Source organism: Cygnus olor, chromosome 1 (genome assembly GCF_009769625.2).
Source record: "Cygnus olor isolate bCygOlo1 chromosome 1, bCygOlo1.pri.v2, whole genome shotgun sequence".
Lineage (NCBI taxonomy): Eukaryota > Metazoa > Chordata > Aves > Anseriformes > Anatidae > Cygnus > Cygnus olor.
In genome coordinates, this window is record NC_049169.1 from 59,525,847 (window position 1) to 59,544,003 (window position 18,157).

Genomic DNA, 18,157 nt, shown 5'->3' on the forward strand with positions numbered 1-18,157 from the left:
CTCACAAAGTCAACAAGCAGTTTACCCTCTAACTGTTTTGATGTTGGCCTGCCTTCCAGCAATTCTCAATTGGCACATAGTCTCCTGCAGACTATAATCAGCTTGGCACAGGTTAAAAAAGCCATGCCAGGGCTACGGCCAGAACGAGTCGAGTCAACTGCTGTGTTGCAGTTACAGTTTGTCTTGTTAGAGTTTCATCAGCACACTCAAGACCAAATTCTCTGACTGCCCACATTGTCTGGCACTTTGAATCTCCTTTATGTCGAACTGAGAGCATTGCACTCTTAATGGGAAGAAATAAATCTTAAGAGAGCTGTCCTCCAGCATACTCTGAGTTCCTTACACAGCTAAGATGTTCTGCTCTCCAGCCACACACCCCATTATTCCAAAAGCATCAAATCACAAAGGCTCCTGTTACAATCTCGTATCAAACTGCCTAACACCCATGCCTCTACACAAGATACAGCCCTTCAGAAACCTTGCTGAACAGACCAAACTCATAAGGCAGGCATTTATCCTTTGGATACAACACATTCACAACAGGGAGAAGGGCATAATGAGGTCCTCAGAGATAAGTATTAGGAAGTGGACTTCATCACTCCCTGGGAGGAGAAATGTAATGAGGCAGATACCAAGGTCTCCTATCCTGAGGATCCCTTTGCAGATAATGACAGTGGAACATCACTCCTATCTATATGGCCACAGTCCCCTTCCCACTAAGCCACAAGGGCAGTCTTGGCAGATAAGATCACCATTCAGAAAAAGTAAATAATCAGCACAGATTGTTAATATGATTAAGCACACAGCTGCACCCATCCAGTCAGCTGACCTGTTTGTTGTAGTTCTATATATAAAAAAATGGTGAGTCCAGGCAAGTGATTTTACCTACCTGACCAAGAAAAGCATACAGAGGAGGCATCCAGAACATCCTCAACACTGAACAGTAAAGTGACTGCTAGGTACAGGTTTCCCAAAGGGTGACTGACAGACGTGGAGAAGGAGCTCTTTCTTGACTCCTGAGTTTGTTGTTGTTTTTTGCTTGTTTGTTTGTTCATTTGTTGTTTTGTTGTTGTTGTTGTAAGGCAGGACATTATTTGCAGTAGGATATAGAAACCATAATGTTGGGCATTTTTTAATGAATACACAGTGGAGAAGTCAACAATCTGTACAATTGAGAAGTCACTCACTCTTTATCCATTGTTCTTCCAGAAGCACATGTTGCTCTTAGGGGACAACTTTTTTTTTTTTTTTTCTTACATGCTTTGAAAAACCTTATCATTATCTGACCCATATTCAAATTTTCTGTTTTTCCCTGATCAACTGGCAAAAACTCATTAACACTGTGAAAGCATCCAAACAAAGTAGCCCTTAAAGGGCACTGTTTTCATAAAAAGTTCAGTATCTAATCTGAATGAAATTAATATGGATAACCTTTTCATGTAGATTCTGACTGTATTGGCCATAAACATCTTCTGGTTATTGGTAGTGTTGTAGTTTTACAACAGAGAAAAAAAAGACCTGTCATTAGATCTATCATGCAGGGTTCACTACTTTTTAAGCCTCCCTCTCTTCATGTAAGTCTAATACGATCTGCTTAAATTGGAAAGCAGAAATAACTTTTACACTTAACTACAAAACCTGTTTTTGCTGTTTATGAAGACAATCTATTATTTCGTTCTAATGACCAATATATGTTGATAAAGACGCTAAACTTCCCTTACTTTGCAAGAGCAGTGTCTACCAAGACCAAGGTCTTCACTGGGTTGGAATAAAGAGTGGCAGTCCATGCTCTCCTGACAGGCTTTTTCAAGAACGCCATAGTTCTGAATGATCCTTATAGCTCTCTCCACATGGCCAATCCACCTGCTTCATAGGCAGTGCCTCTGTGCTTTAAGTGAACCAGAGGAAAACTCAACAGAATGAGGGCAGCCATTCCATGCAGCTAAATTCCTTGCAGTCTCATTGTATAATATTACAAAGGATGCTCACAATGAATGCCCAGAATGACCAAGACACAGTTGGGCAGAACTGAGTAAATGCTGTTACCCAGTTACCCAGATATGATCTTGGTGCAGCAAAGAGAAGCTGAGACTAGAATGAGCACTGGCCATAGGGACACAGTACTCAAGATCCAGTGACCATCCATACAGAAGGCAGAATGGTGTTTCTTTGTCTCTGGGCAGTAGGTTCACCTCCTTCCTTGGAGCATCCTGCTTCCTCCCTCGCTCCTTTCCTATCATGCAGTCACAGAAAAAATCAATGACAATGTTGAAGGGAAGCACTGAGAAGGCTCCCTAATGAAAGGCAGCATGACGGACCATGGAGAGGGATATAGAGCAAAGAAGAGAGCAATTATCCTTACAAGAGATGTTACAAGAGACTGTATCCCAAGAACATCCTGTGAACTTGAATGACTGAGAATCATGTGATAGCCACTGCAGCCTTGCACATGTCCCCTCCCTGAGCTATCCTTACTGGCGAGATTCTCTGGAACATTTTAAAGGAGCTACATAACTGTAGAAATCTAGGATACATTAATAACTTTCTTCATTTTTTGAGCTTGCTTTAGTGCAGGAGAGCTTCTGGGCCATCAAAACTTTTCCTAGACCATGAAGGGAGGTAAAGTCCAAGAAAAAGGTATTTCCACTGGCCTATTGTATTGATTGAAAATATTTCCCAGCTACTACTATAACACATGCATATATATATATATATATACAAATATAAATCAAGTTTCACCACCTTGCAATATCTTGATTTCTTTCCTGAAGTTATAACCAATGTGTATTTATTTAACATTTTGAACAAGTTGGGACATGTCTATCTAACATAAGTCTAGTAAAACATACCCATGTTGGCAGTGAGGCACTGAATATTAAGTTTCTCTTGGAGAAACCTCTTAAAAATAAGCAACTAATAAATATTTTTTGTTGTTGTTGTTAATATAGGTCACAATTTTATGCTTTATCAAAAATCAGTATGTGATGGTACACTTGAATCTGTGTGTGGCTTGCTTTCTTTTTTCCTTTTTATACTTTTGGTATTAATTCAATTTCAGAGTTCCTACAAATTTACTGTAAAGGATCTGTTTGACAATGAGAGAATAAGTTGCCAGCCATGCCAATTATAGTGATTTTGTGGTGTGGGACTGTAGGCCACTGGGAACTAAAGACCCGTGCCAGAAAAAAAGAAAATGCTTTTCTAGGCATCTCTGTTTCTTTCACAATTCTATTCACTTATTCAACTCAATCTACGGCTTACTAGTATGTTATCTAAAGAAAGAGATTAGGTTTACATTAGGAATTTTTGAGTAGCTGATATTAAACAGGGACACAGAAGAAATTCTTTTTCTTTTTCTTGTTCTTTTTTAATCTTTTTTTTTTTTTCTTCCCCTTAGGAAAGTAGCATCTGGAACAAATAGAGTCTTTAACTGATTATCATTAACACAATTGTGTTGTGTTCTCAAAAAGCTATTAAAAAGTGTTAACATGGTTACATCATGAACTTCAGCTGGTTCTTATAACACATGAATCAACTCATACCAGAAATGTTCACATCGTGTATATTTAAGACACTGTATTTTAAAACATGATCTTGAGAATATTTTCATTAAATTTAAGATGATTTACCAATTCCTGCAGTTAATTTGAGGATAGATTTAGTTCCCCTTATCACACCAAACAGTATTTAAGCATATATGTAAACATATTTAAAGGTCCGTAGGTACTAAGGCATGAATCAGCTTGGAAGAAGACAAAAGCTTTTCTTTTTCTTTTTTTTTTTTTTTTAATTAAATCATTCTGTAGTTCCTATTATTCAAACACTGCCTTTAAAAGGGTATCATACATGATTAAAATTAAAAACAGACTACATTAATTTTAAAATAAATTAATAAATAATCATAATCAGTATGTGTCTTGAAGGTTCTATAAGGATGTTAAAAATGTCTCCTTGTCTAAAGCCCCAGTGGAAAGTGACAGCTGTTTTTACTATGCACAGCATGGTGTATCACTACAATACAGGAAGGAAAGAAAAACATAGCCATCTGTAACTGCAGGGCTAAAATCAGGGACCTAGGATCTATCATTAACATCTGTTACAAACCTGCTTTTTTGTCACCAGTGTATCCCTACGCACCTTTATGGAGAATAACTGTATCAGCTAAACCATTTCTTTCAGCAAACAGATATTCTTAGCAGAACATCCCAGGTAAATCATGAAAACACCTCAGTTAGTTCATCATATATAGTGATATTATAGCCAAACGCCATGTGGCTGCTGAACTCCGAAAGGATTTTATGTGTTTGGAGTGATGACTTCTCAACCCACCCGACAGCCACAAAAATCCAGTAGTAGTTGGCAAGTACAAATAGTTAGTACACAGTGCATCTGGATCACTTCAAATCTTTTAACATACAAGGTCGTGTAACGCGTGCCTCAGTCAATTGGAAGGCTGAGCCACATGAAAATACATGAAGCTGTTTCCCAGACAATGTTTAGTCAGTGCGGTTCCTGTGACTACACATGGACAGTGAAACTGAGAAGCACATCTAAGCTCCCAAGTTCAGATGCACATCTTGTACACATCCTGAGTCTTTAGTCAAGAACTGAGTATGTACTCTTCCTTGTGGTTTCCAAAGAAAGGCAGTGCCCAGGTTGCCTGCTCTGTGAAGTGTAGTCATAGCCTCCAGAACCAGCATCACTGATAAGTATGGCACTGGCCACAGGCCAGTTTTCCACAGGCTATTTTTCATATCTTTGGGCACTACATGCCATGTGCAGTGATGGAGAAGCAATAATAATTGTACTAAATGGTAATTTTGTGGCAGGGAGAACGAAGCATGAGCAAAAGGAGTGAGTTTCATTCTCAAAGCCCAAGAAATGACATCTTTGCTGTTCAGATGGATGTTTTGCAAGACTGGAGAGTGGTCTGGGCAATGCCAAACATGTGGCTGTTCATATTGCCTTGATTCCAGCCTCTTATTTACCTGTAATTACATGACCACATAGTATTTCCCCCAGAGAAATCCTCTCTTCTCCAGGGAAGAAACTGAATGTACAGTGGGGGCTGATTAAAGGGCTCAGGTGCAACAGTAGATTTTTTTTTTTTTATATGATGCGCTTGATTTTTCAACAGTAAAATCCCTCTTTTTAACTTAGAGGGTAAAGGATGTAATTTTTATATAGTAGCAATGTTATTAATTTTTTCAATGGAAGAAATACTGGCAAAACAAACAAATCTTGTTCCACATGTATCAGAAAAAATTGAACATGATGTTTTACATTGAACATAGTGTTTTACATGTATTACAATACGAATAGATTCAAATGTACCAATCACAACAAAAAGTAGACAGAAAAGCAAAAGCATCTAGCACACTTTTGTTGCCATATAAACAATATATGTTTATAGAATAAGAACAGCAGAAAATAAAAATGATCAGTGAAGATTAGAATATAAGAAACAGAAACTTAACAAGCCTATGAGAGCACTGTAATCTTCTGCAAAAAGGATTGAAAGATAAATTTTAAACTACAAAAAAGCAACGCGTTCTGAGACAGTATGTTTCAATCTTGCTATAATGCCCATGGTTCATTGATTAGTATATTCAGTGTTAGTGCTGTAATACTATACAAAAATATTCAAAGCTTACACGACACAAAACTTCAAACAAACTTCACTGTGCCTGTTAAAATTTGCTTAAGTTTTGACAGGTTAATTTTGTACCTGCAGTCTTTATGCCAGCTTACGTAACAATTGCTGGCACCCCTCTAATGCTATGAAGAATAAAATACCATGTCTCCTTCCGTACTCAGCACAAACCAAATCAACACTGAATCTGCTCTGCCTTGTTCAGCTAAAATGTGATCTTAGGTCCACAGCTGGTGTGGCTCAGACTTGTATTTCTAAATGACCCACTAGCATATAGATCTGGTGTTATAGAAACATAGCCTAACCACTTCACATGTAAAGAAAAGCAGATAATATTAAAGAATTCATAAATTTAGAACTGACAGATCATCAGCAGTGTTTGTCACTACCCCTAGATAGGACTCGATGCTGTTGCAATGTCTACTTATACCGTCAGAGTTTGCTTTATTGGGCTTGGTAAAAATCTGAAGCATTCGCCAAATGACAGAGAACTACAAAAAAAAACACAAACAGTACAAAGTATAGGTAGACAGAATGCTTATAGGTATATTTTCCTTTCTCTCAAGAAACAAAATAATAGAAATAGAAATACAAACATAAAGAGAAAACATATTGATTTAAACATCAAGTAAAGATTTTCGTTCCAATGATAAAATCTGCTACTCAGACTGCTGCTACACTTTTCAACTCTTAAAGGAGTTAATTCCAAACACTGATATTTGGAAGCCTCTCAATATTAAGTACTTTATTATAATGATGCTGTTGCCCATAAAAAGAAAGATTTTAAACAGCAACACTTCTTTATAGAAACAATAATAATCTTTGATCTACAAAAAGTCCTATGTAACAAAATGGCATGCAAGAAAAATAAGGATTGAAGATGTGATAGCTGCAAAATGAAAGTAGAGAAAAATAAAAGCCCTGTTTAAATAGATAACAGATATAGATAAGTAAATAGATAAGTGTATCCCCTCCCTCAATCTTTTCTGAAAAAAAAAAAAAAACCCCACAACTAAAATACTAACAATGAAGTCAGTTCGCTTATGAGTCTTGTTTATCTCCAACATCTAAACTTCTATCCCATGATATTTCTTACAGAGCTTGCCTGTCTTTAACAATGATAACGCTTGTTTTCTTACTTTTTTGCGTGTTTTTGGATATGACAAAACATTTTGGATTTGTGACTTTTTTATTTTTTAAAAAGATCTATCAGATATTCCACATAACACTGAAGGAAAATAGGTTAAATAGTTTTGGAAAGGTTAAGTAAGATTCAAATAAGTCTTGCCAGTCTTAAATGGTAACCACCTATTAGCATCAAAAGAAGCCAACCAATGCTGCAGGTGTTCATTATCACTAGAAAGCAATCTAAGAGGCAGTAGCCTCTTTGCCAGCTGCTTTTTTTTTTTTTTTTTTTTTTTTCTTCTCCTGTACAGGGGCATGGCTCAACCCATAATCAGGTTCAGGAACTGAAAACAAAGTTTCATACCAATGAGGACACTATTCTATAAATCAGACGAGTGGACTAAAGTTTATTTACTAAATTGTTGCCTATACCTGACAAGGAATAACGTAGTGTTAGTATCATATAATGAACAACAAATTACTTCAGAAAAATGTTGTCAAATAAGGTCTTTGACAAGAACACTTGTGAAGAGTGTAAAATGAAAAATAAGAAAATAAGTAAAAGGAAGCATCTGTTGGGAATTCTTCCAGCTGTGCTTAACACTTTTGGAAGATGACAGAGACATAGTACGCGCAGGGCTATGCAGTAACTTTCACTTCCTATAAATATACAGAGGTGTTGTTCTGGCCACCATGATGTTTTTCAAAAAATTCATAGCATGGCTTGCTCTGTTTTCCATCTACAAGCTTAAAAGCACATCACAAAGCATTTCAGAACTGCTGATCCTATTTTACAGATGGGAAAATAGAGAACCGATTGGAGTGATGGCTCAAGTGGCTTAAGGTAATACAGTAACGCAGGGGTACAAATGATAATATGAGCCAAGTTCAACACAGTCATATTTAAGATCTATTAGATATCAAAGAAGCATTTTCATTTGTTTTAATGCATTCTTGTGCAGGATGCACTGAAATCTGAAACCACAGACAAAAATGGTCTCAATGGCCTAAGCAACCATCACTATTCAGAAAACCTAAAAGCATAATCAATGAAAAAACAGTGAATCAAAGCTGATGAAAATAAAGGGGTGAAAAATACATTACACTTACTAAATGGTTATTGTTCAGAACCATAAAATCCATGCATGAGTTAAGGTAGATGCACTCCTTCTATTTTGCTAAATGCAAAGCCTAATTCTGCTACAGTCCAACATACTCTATATTTTAGAAATTATTTGGAAAGAGGGAAAGGAATTGTGATTTGGTCGTTTGATGAGAAAATACTGCTTACAATGCAGTAACAGTTGCAGAGATAGTCAGTATATGCTATGGCTACCATATAAATTGAAGTCAAAGCTTTAAATGGCACTGGTTTGCTCTTTATTACAGTGAAGCACACATCAATAAGAATCAACATAGCTTTTATTTGTGGCAATTTTAACATTATGTGGGTTCTTTCTTACAGTCATTAGAATTTCAGCAATTTTAGTAGCTCAATAGTTAAATAAATTATTCAGTAGTTTCTTAATGAAAGCACAGTTGATCAAAATCTGAAAGTTATAATTAGGTGAAGTTATTTATGGGTTTCTGTTAATTTTTCATTAGCTCTTAGTGTTTTGATAAAAATAAACCTGAGTATCATTGTAGCTAATAGGTCAAATTAGAGGTGACCGATGGATCTTTATTTTCTATTTGAAGAAAAAAAAAAAAATGTCAATAAGGGGGCTTAGTCTTTGAAGATGCAGAACGTACTGGCTTCAGTCCACAAAACACTGTATAAATTTTATGAGATAAGCCACTTGTGTGTAGTAAATCATGGGAGTGAAGAGAACTGAACACAGAAGAGTCCTAAGCAATGCACTAAAAGCCAGAATAAATGTAAATTAAATAAATTAAAAATGGACTAAGTGACTGTTTCTTTTTGTTTAGAGACATCTTATTTCATCTCTAAGTGGTGTTTGCTTGCAAGAAAGGTACAGACGTAAAGTATTCCTTATTGTTATTTACGAAATATCTCTTCAGGTCAAGATAAAACGTATGGGTATTTTTGCCATGTTCTCATACCACCTGATATGTAGGGAAATATGCAACCTACCTGTGATAAAATTTACAACATTCAATTTGCTCTCTTTTACAGTCCTTTCTGAAGCAGGAAAAGAAAAATCAAAAAACATCACACACAGACATTAGAAGTCACGTGCATATTTAACACCATTAAATATATCTGCTAGGCTATATTTTATAAAAATGTATGATCAACAGATGAACCCTTGTGATGACTCAGGAAAAACAAGTATGTCTTCACAATTCATCTAAATGTGGAGGTAAAAGTTTAGGAAATGAAAGAAATATCTACGGCCATGCATTTTTCTCTGGGTGTCAGAGACATATAAGTGGCAGTGCAAATCATCCTTCATCTACCAGGAAGCCACACACACACATCCCAGGCTATAGTAATTCTCACTTGTTTTGCCTTCTTTCTCTCTATGCAAGCATAGTGCTTATGCAGTCACATTTCTCAATTTTCTTTCTTTGTTAAATCTGACTTTTTGCTTCTTTTAGAAATAAAAAGAAAAAAAAAAAGCAACTATTTGGAGCAAAGATGATCTATTCAGTGCTTAACATTGGGAAAGGGAGAGCCAGAATACAGACGGCTGAAACTGGGAATTTCCAGTTTAATGGAAAATTCTGGTATTCTGGTTATTCTGAATCAGAACAAACTATTTCAAAATTTCCCACAAAACAGAAATTAAAAAAAAAAAATGCTTTCAAAAATGTTGAAACACATTTTGTTTGGGCTTTCTAGTTTTGTTTATTTTACATTAATTTTCATATTTTGTATTTTTGTTTTGCCAGTCATAGCTACACATCATCTCATGCCACTTAGTAATAATAAATGTTACTTCCATAATGTATACTATTTTTTAAATTTAAGTATTCAAATTGTGCAAACAATATACGTAATAGTTGATGTATATTTCCTTTAGGTAGGAAAATAAGATCAATATTTGGCTTTGAACTAATTTTAGAAGCAACTGTTACTAAATCCTAGGGGAAAAAAAAATACTAATACAAGGATATTCAAAATAGTTGCGATTATAATTTATATGATAAATTAAAATTATCATAGTACTCCATACTTCAGTTCACAGATGACCCACGTGTTAATTTTGGCTGTTCATTACACCAATGTTTCTGCTATTACTCACAAGTAGTAACTCATAAACAGAAATTCTGGACTCACACATCCATCCTCCTCTTAAAACACGTTTTTCTTGATCTATGAATATAAAAGGTTTCAATTTACTTGATCCTCATTTAATCATGAAACTTCCACGTTCCCTGTTTTGCCCTAAAGAGAAAATGCTGTTCAAGGCACTGCTCTTCTCCTTAGTCTGCCTTCAATACTGCCAATGTAATGATGGCTCACATTGCACACCTTCATTCTGCCCATCCAATTTGTACCTTGCTTTTCATGTAGTGGTGATGCTACTTAGGCTACCAGGAGAAAAAGCTATTTTTTTTTTTGTTTGTTTTTTTAATACAATTATTTAGCTCAAATGAATTACTAGAATAATTCATTTCTTGATTTCCTATTTTCTTTTAACTGGATGAAAGGAATTTTCCAACGTATACCTGGCTTATCACTAACTTCAATGCAACATACTCATAAAATACTCACTTTCACCCCTTTCTCCAGAGTTGTTTCCTAGAAAAGAAAGCTAAACTCCAATAGCAAACACATAATATTTTACAAATAACTCACTAGAGACTGTAAGAGCTAAACAATCATTTGTGTGTTTCAGGAAATAATACTAACATTGTAAATAACATTTTATCTTATCCAAAAGCAAGCAAGATGATTTATGAAGCAAATAAAAAGAGACAGCTCCAAACCAAAAGGCCTTAAGCTGGAGGCTAAGCAAAGAATAAGGAAACTACATTCAGATCATGCCGAAATTCAGTGAAATGTTACATTCTCCACTTTAAAACCTCTTCAGAAATGGATCACAAAAATAGTAAATGACAGAAGACATAGTATCTGTATGAAGAAGCCAAAGGTAATACTCAGGCCAAAGACTGTGCTTACAGGAATCCCAGATCAGCATGCCAAAATAAGGCCGCCTTGTGGGGTTCATTTACCTAAACACAGGTGCTGAAGGCCATCTGAGATGACCCAAAGTATCCAAGAAATCTACATGGGATCAGCAGATATGACACAGAGACCTCAGGGAAATACATATCCCTCTGTAGTGGAAGCTGGAAGACATGCAGGATATCCCACAGCACTAAAAATGACACTAAATGCCTAGATTTAGGCAAATACTGCCTTTAATGCCTAGCATCATGATTGGGACCTCAAAAAGTTAAACATATATATATATATAAATATATAACATACACAGTTCCCATTAGCGTGGTGAACTGAGTTCAGTAGCCAGTCAGTAGGCTAAGGGAAGACTGATAAGACATCATTCCTTCACAAGGGTCTTCTGCCTTTTGGGAGGAACAGGGGACACATTACCATGGCATTCAATATGGATCAAAAACCTCTTCACTGTATCTGATTGCATTTGTGTCTGTTCTGTGAAGGATGAATGCTTTTAAAACAACATAATAAAAGATGATATTGTCACTGCTATTTTCATATAATAAAGAACATCTGTTCACCAACCACTGTGCTAATTGTCTTCTTTCATCTTGTCTTCCACCATGCTCTTAGCCCTATAAAGGTGGTGTCTATTCTATCTTAGTTCCAGAAGACTTATAATCCCAATATAATAAAAGAAAAAACTGTTACAGATAACAAATAACTGGATATAGGTAACATTGATCCAATACAGGAAAGTGCAAGAGGATGTCATGCTGGTTGCCTTACTATAGTTCGGATTGTTCAGGCATTGTGGCAATGTTCCTACCTTTTAAGGAAGAATTTTAAAAGGCATAATGTATTAATTCAGGTAATTGATTAATTACAGTTTTGTTAGCTGTCTTGTATAAAACAGAGTTCTCCCTGGAAAGACTAACAAATGAGCATTACAGAGTTACAGCATGTTAATGAAATCATAGGAGTATTAAAGTGCAAAAGTTGAGAACATAAAAGATCAGAACACATAAACTCCTAAACATCTGATTATCTCACATATTTCATAAATCTTTATGGATATTACATTGCTCCGGGCTATAGTTAAGAAGCCAAACAAAGATATCCATGCTAGTGTCTTTTGATATCAAATAACTATACCTGTTCCATTTTTTTTTTTTTTTGGTGAGCTGATTATATTTTGTGAGCATTTTTATGATTACTGCACATTCTGTTGCTTACAGGTACAACTGCACTCAGTCACTAAGTAGTAAATCATACTTTACTTATTCTAAATTGTTTATAATTCAAAAGCTATTATATTTAAAAAAGAAGAAATTAAAAAATTTCCAGTAGTTAGTAGACTTCTATACTGACTATGATACTACAATCAGAAGAGAAGCTATATTTTAGGAAAGTAGTGATCCTCAGATAAATACGTCCTGAGGAATGTTTTATTCTCTAGAAAATAAATAAATAAATAAATAAATAAAAATGGAATGGTCTGTGAAGAAAAGCACTGCGCTGACTATGTAAAAAATTACTACCAAAAGCCTCTCTTGAATGTATTCTCTTTTCCCATCTTTTCACAGTATCACTTTAAAACAACAACTAATCGACAAAAGTGAAGTGCTTTGGAAAGTGAGATTGGATGGCTAGAATGACGGTATAGAGTTCAGAGTGGCTCCATGGAAAGAAAGAGGATCAGCAGTTATGTAGAGACACCACGATTCTTTGGCTACCATGAAAGCCAAAATTCCATCTTCTACTGAGTGCTGCTGTCATGACCAAGACAGGCATAGTAAAACCTGGGAGAAAAAAAAAAAGCAGTGAAATGAGGGTTTGAAGATTAGGCAGTGGGGAACTGATAAATGTGTGGATTCCTTCTGTTATTTCAGAAGAAAAAGCAAGAAGAATTACATGCACCCCTCTGCAGTATGTACTTCCCACATTCTCCTATAGGCTGGTGAAATAAATGATACATGTGCTGTGAGTTACATTGGGTATCCTCAAGGTAAGTGTAGAACATGTGTAGAGTTCAATGAACTCTGAAATGCAGAGGAAAAAATAAAATATAACAAGATATTAAAACAGAGTGCCTGCAGTACAAATGTGTATTAGAATACTTGAAATTGTAGTTGGTATTACCTCAACTAAACAAACTTACCTCAAAGCCCCCAGTGATTCTACCATTATACTACATTAGAGTAAACCCCTTCCAAAGAGCAATCAGCTTAGCTAACCATACACAGCTTAAAACTACACAGAGCTGAGTATTAGCCATTTGTAGAGGATACTAATAACTAAGCATGTCCTTTCTGCCTGGCAAGTACCATATAGTTCAAGGTGGATCTGAAAACTGAGAGTGGACCTACGCCAATATGATCTCAATTGTTATTTTCAATAATAGAGTACAGCTAGCACCTCAACATGCAACTGTCTGTGACATGTATTTGGCTGCAGTCTTATTTAATCCTCTACTTTTAAAATGCCATCTTCCAAAATCAAAGGCTAACAAGTACAAATTGTATCCATAAAACAGCATCACAACTTTATTCTCAATAGCTAAGCATTGAAATGCAAGCATACATTATAAATAGAAAAACAGCTGGCTTGGAGCACATTGCAAGCCACTAACACAGTTGAGGGATTTGAATGACATCATAACCTGTGAGAGCATGTTGCTGGCCAGCTGGTGTTATTTATAATATACTCATAATTGAGGAAAAATAAAAAGGCAAAAGTTAGGTATTACAGAACTAACAAAGTAAGTTAGTTTGAATTCTCTCTTTTCCAGTGTCACTTAAATTATCAAGAGTAACTATGAAGATGACTACTGAAAAGAGGGGAAATCACTTTATAATTACAACAGAACATTTAAAATAAAAGTCATAGAAGCCCCTGAAGCTGGGCTTCTTGTGTTACTACATTCATAGTACTGTAAATTCTAGGAAATTATATGACTTCTGTGTGGTTGCTAAAAAATCACAAAGCTATTTTGCCCTATTTACAAGTAATGCTCAACAATTATTTTACTTTTAGCAAATTGCAAGCTGTTATTTTAGGGTTAATAGCACAGAGAGTTGGAGGGTTTAATTGTTACTCAGCATATAGGCGTGCCAAGTTTAATAATGTAAATACGCATTAAAAAAATAGTAGATTGACTCCCCGTCTCTCTATGTTAAAATAAATAAAATAAATAAAATATCTGTGTCTCTGTGCATAAATAAAATGTGTACAGATGGAGGGAGGAATGCAAAGGTATACAAACAATGCCCTTACCTATGTAAGTTTTTGTGTATTTGAAATGCAGACACGCAAACAAAAACACAAATATACACATAGCCATCGGAAAGTTAACCAGAATACATTTTCTTATTTTTCGTGGCAGCATAAGCTTTTTTGTCTGCTAACCCCTCAGTCACTAATTCACATTCTTTTAAAGGGAAAAAAATATGCTTCTGTGCTCTAGTTTTAAAATGCAAAGGTATGATGTTATTTGTCACCATGCCCAAAAAAGTCCTTACTCGGTAACTTTGCCAGAAGAGGGAGAGAGAGAGAAGGCAAATGCTCCCCCAGCTGTTTCCTGTCTACAGTGTCTGTGTAATGTAGATAAATGTGAGGATTTTCTCTAAATCCCTCTTCTGTTTGCTAAATCTCACTGTCACTGCTAAAATCAGAGCAGATAGAGCCTGCGCAATGGAATAAAGTCCTCAATATTGAAATGTGACATTGCTCTCAACATCTCACATCTCTCTGGATTTCTTTTTTCTCATCATTACTGCTAACAAATTCATTTCCAGACTTTGCACTTTTAAGAAGCAATGGAAAAAATCAACAGTCTTTCAACACAATTAGTTAAGTGCTGCTTTTGTGATTTCTTGAAGGTAAATCTTTATTACTATTTCAAATAATTTTTTAGTTTTATTTTACTGTGTATTGTCTGCTTCTGGTTTGAAGAGTATTCTGCACTTTTCAATAACATTATTTTAGTACTGAGAATTATTTATAAATTGCTGAACATGCAATTTTATGTGATCTGGAAAATGGCTGTATGTAATAGTTACAATTACATAGATAACTGTAAGGGTAAACTATTGCAGATATATGTCTTAAATGTCACTTCTATTCAGAGAACTTCACAATATTTCAGTTATGTCATTATTAAAGGGTCCAATTACATCATTGTCTATATTGTTAATTAATGCTTTTGGACAAGAACTTTTAGCAATTTTCTGCAGGTGCAGGCTTTTATAGGAAAATAGGCATTGTACACATGTTAAGTTTCTGCAGTTTTAATATACACAATTATAAATAAAATCTTCATGCTTTCACACTGAAACTTTTAAGAGATGTTGTCATTGCAGCAATTTTCTGGCAGTATTGTTGCATTTACTTGGATTTTTTTTTTTTCTTTCATAAATTAAAAGTAAATTTGAAGTTCTGTTTGTTTTCTACATTAGAACCCAGCTGCAACTCTTGCTGACCTTGCATATTTGCATAGCTTAAGCAACTGTATATAAAGAAAATGGAAATTCTTCTACATGTTCTTCTCCAAGTTTTCCCTTGTAGGGAGGGCTGCTTCAGGAAAGTTTGCATATGAAGTTTCATGTTATGACCCTAGAATTTCTACTCATTAATATAAGCTGTCGTTAGGTAAATTTGGCTTCAGATGGTGCATTGACCTCTGTTTCTGTCAATTGGCCCTAGTTCAACTTTCCATTATCAGCAAATTTATATCCTTCAAGAACTTTTTTTTTCTTTAGTGGTTTGCAAGCACCCTTATGCAGTTAACAGAGTTCTTTTTTAATTGTTTAGGGCCTAATTATTTTTTTAGAATGTCATACACTTAAAGACACTTACCCCATTCCTTAATGTGATTTAGAAAAGCAGGTCTGTAATTGCAATGGATGAAACCATTCTTTTAATGTACATTGGAAAGGATGCCTGTTTGTACTTGAAAGGTGAAGATGACTTTTTTAAGGTTATGAGCAAAGCATTAAGAGATATAAAAGTAATATGCTGGTTGCTCAGCTGATGCATCCTGCCAAGCTTCCTTGGAAGCAGGGGATCATATTGATTTAGGTTAAGATGTAGCCCTGATTTTTTTAAAATCAAAGTTAACAGTATTTAAACCTTGATCCATTCTGAAGTACATATGCTTTATAAATATATAATAATTGCTAGTGAATACTATTACTACATACTAGTTACTTCTCTTACTATGACTCAATAATTAGATCCAACAACTTCATATCAAAATGAATATAACTTGATTTTTTCTATAGCATATACTATCCATAAAAATTTTGCCCACCTCTAGATATTTATAATTATTGTGTGTCCTTATATGCTATTAAAATGACCAGGGATGTGAAGAATCCTTATGCACAACTTGTGCCAAATGATAGTTTGTACTAAGAAGTGGACCTGTGTATAAGAATTAAGATGTAAAAGAGATGTAGAGTGTTCATATATGACATTCCTCTGTGGTGCCACTCTTCTGGACTATTAAAAGAGGAATGCAGCAAAAGCTGGTTATTTTACTAAAAAAAGAGGAAATTCCAGCTGTGAAAATATGGTCAGTCATTCTATGCAACTAAAAGAAGTGCTTAACCAGGCTCATCCTGAACCTGTATTCAATTTCCAAATGTAATTAGATTCTTCAATAAACCCCACCCACATGCCAATGCATTTCTTTTTAAACTCTCAACTTTCTAGTTAGACTTGGGACACTGCAAGTACTCTGCCTGTTTGCAAAGGACCTGAAGCAATATTGTATTACAACTTTGTATTTTCTTTAGAATATTCCCCTCAGACATAATGGGAACTGTGATTTTACCACAAACATATTGAATCAACTAATGTTATGTTTAATTAAAATGATGAGGTAAAGTTAAAGTCTTAAACTATGTTTTGGAATTAGTTTTGATTAAATAGCACTTGATTATTTTTTAAAGAAAGGTTGAGCTGTAGAAACATGTGCATCCACCCCACCCCCCCCAATAAAAAGTTTTTACTTGTTTGCAAGTTCTTGACTGCTTTTAAATTTGAGGATAAAGTGTAGAAATTCTCTGTGGTTTATACTGTGCAGCCTTTTTGGCCTCCACTAAAGGAAAAACAGTTGATAATCTGTTTTGTTGTAGTTCAGTGCTGATATTTATCTTAAAATGTAACCCAGCTGAAAAGACTTAAAAAAAAAAAAAAATACAAAATTGTTAAATGTCTAAGATTTATGTTTATTTCTGGACCAAGTTATACAAGAACAAACTGTTAAATACATAATGTTCTTGTATTTATAATGTCTTTCAGCCTTCTGAGCCTGTGTGCTAAACAGTTTTCTGCTTTACCTCTTCAGAACTAGGAACTGGGAACCATCTTAAACTGCAGGTGCATCACATTAATCTTAAAAATTAAAAAATATGGCAAGGGAAAAAAGAAATTGATGTTGTTAAGATATGGAATCATTACAGGAAATAATGTTGTGTGTTATCATTATTCATTCATCTGACCTTCCTCCATCTGCCATTGAAGCCATGTCCATGCATTAAAACTTTTTTTTTTTTTTCCATGGCAAAGTTGGCTAAAGACTGTTGTGAATGGGAAAATAATTATTCTTTCTTTTTATGATATATCCTGAGATTAGATTTGCTCATTATTTTCACAGTGGAAATATTATCAGGAAAAAAGGGGGATACATTCTGACTTTCTAATTTTTCTCTTATTCAGCTTTGACTTAAGTTGAAATAGGGGACTCATCCAGCAAGATGCTAAGATCCCTTGCCAAGAAAAAAAGAATTCTTGAAAATTATTGACTTAAACTAGAGAAAGCTCAATACCCCACTGAATCAGCTTTCATATGAACAGACAATAGATAGTTTCATCAGTTTTTCAAAAGTTTAGTGAAAAAAATTTGGGGAGAGAGTCCCTGAAACCCTGAAAGAAACTTCAGGAGATTGATCACTTTATCCCAGTTCTTTGCACTTGTCTACTAATACAAGCCAGTTTTAAGCCAAGCAATCATGATTTGTAACTTCTTACCTGACTGCAACACTAACATCAACCTTGCAATAGAATGAAATTAAATGCAGATTTACACCCTTTAAAACTAACATTTTTGGCAAATGACCTAAATCAGTTCAGAATATGCATTAAGCACATTCTTCACTGTCTCGATACTGAATAGAAATAGATTTTCCTACTATTTAAAAAATGCTATCTTATTTGACATGTTGATATACATTGATACAAAAGGAAGTAGACAAATGGAATGGTGTAAATTTACACTCACTAAG

General features: G+C 34.9%; 1 protein-coding gene and 1 long non-coding RNA gene across 5 annotated transcripts in view; one reads left to right on the forward strand and one right to left on the reverse strand.

Moving 5' to 3' along the window:
- Positions 1-12,037: 12,037 nt before the first annotated feature.
- LOC121071865 overlaps positions 12,038-18,157 on the reverse strand; it is a 74,149-nt gene continuing 68,029 nt past the window's right edge. For both annotated transcript variants that reach the window (XR_005820830.1, XR_005820831.1), the window contains one exon: positions 12,038-12,670. This is a non-coding gene — a long non-coding RNA (uncharacterized LOC121071865). The remainder of the gene's footprint in view (positions 12,671-18,157) is intronic.
- IGF1 (insulin like growth factor 1) overlaps positions 14,483-18,157 on the forward strand; it is a 54,652-nt gene continuing 50,977 nt past the window's right edge. For 2 of the 3 annotated variants that reach the window (XM_040560619.1, XM_040560621.1), the window contains exon 1: positions 14,483-14,749. In XM_040560619.1, coding sequence (XP_040416553.1) covers positions 14,687-14,749 — 63 coding nt within the window. In that variant the 5' untranslated portion in view covers positions 14,483-14,686. Of the gene's footprint in view, positions 14,750-17,166; positions 17,253-18,157 lie in introns of those variants that run through there. The other variant, XM_040560620.1, reaches the window with a different exon arrangement.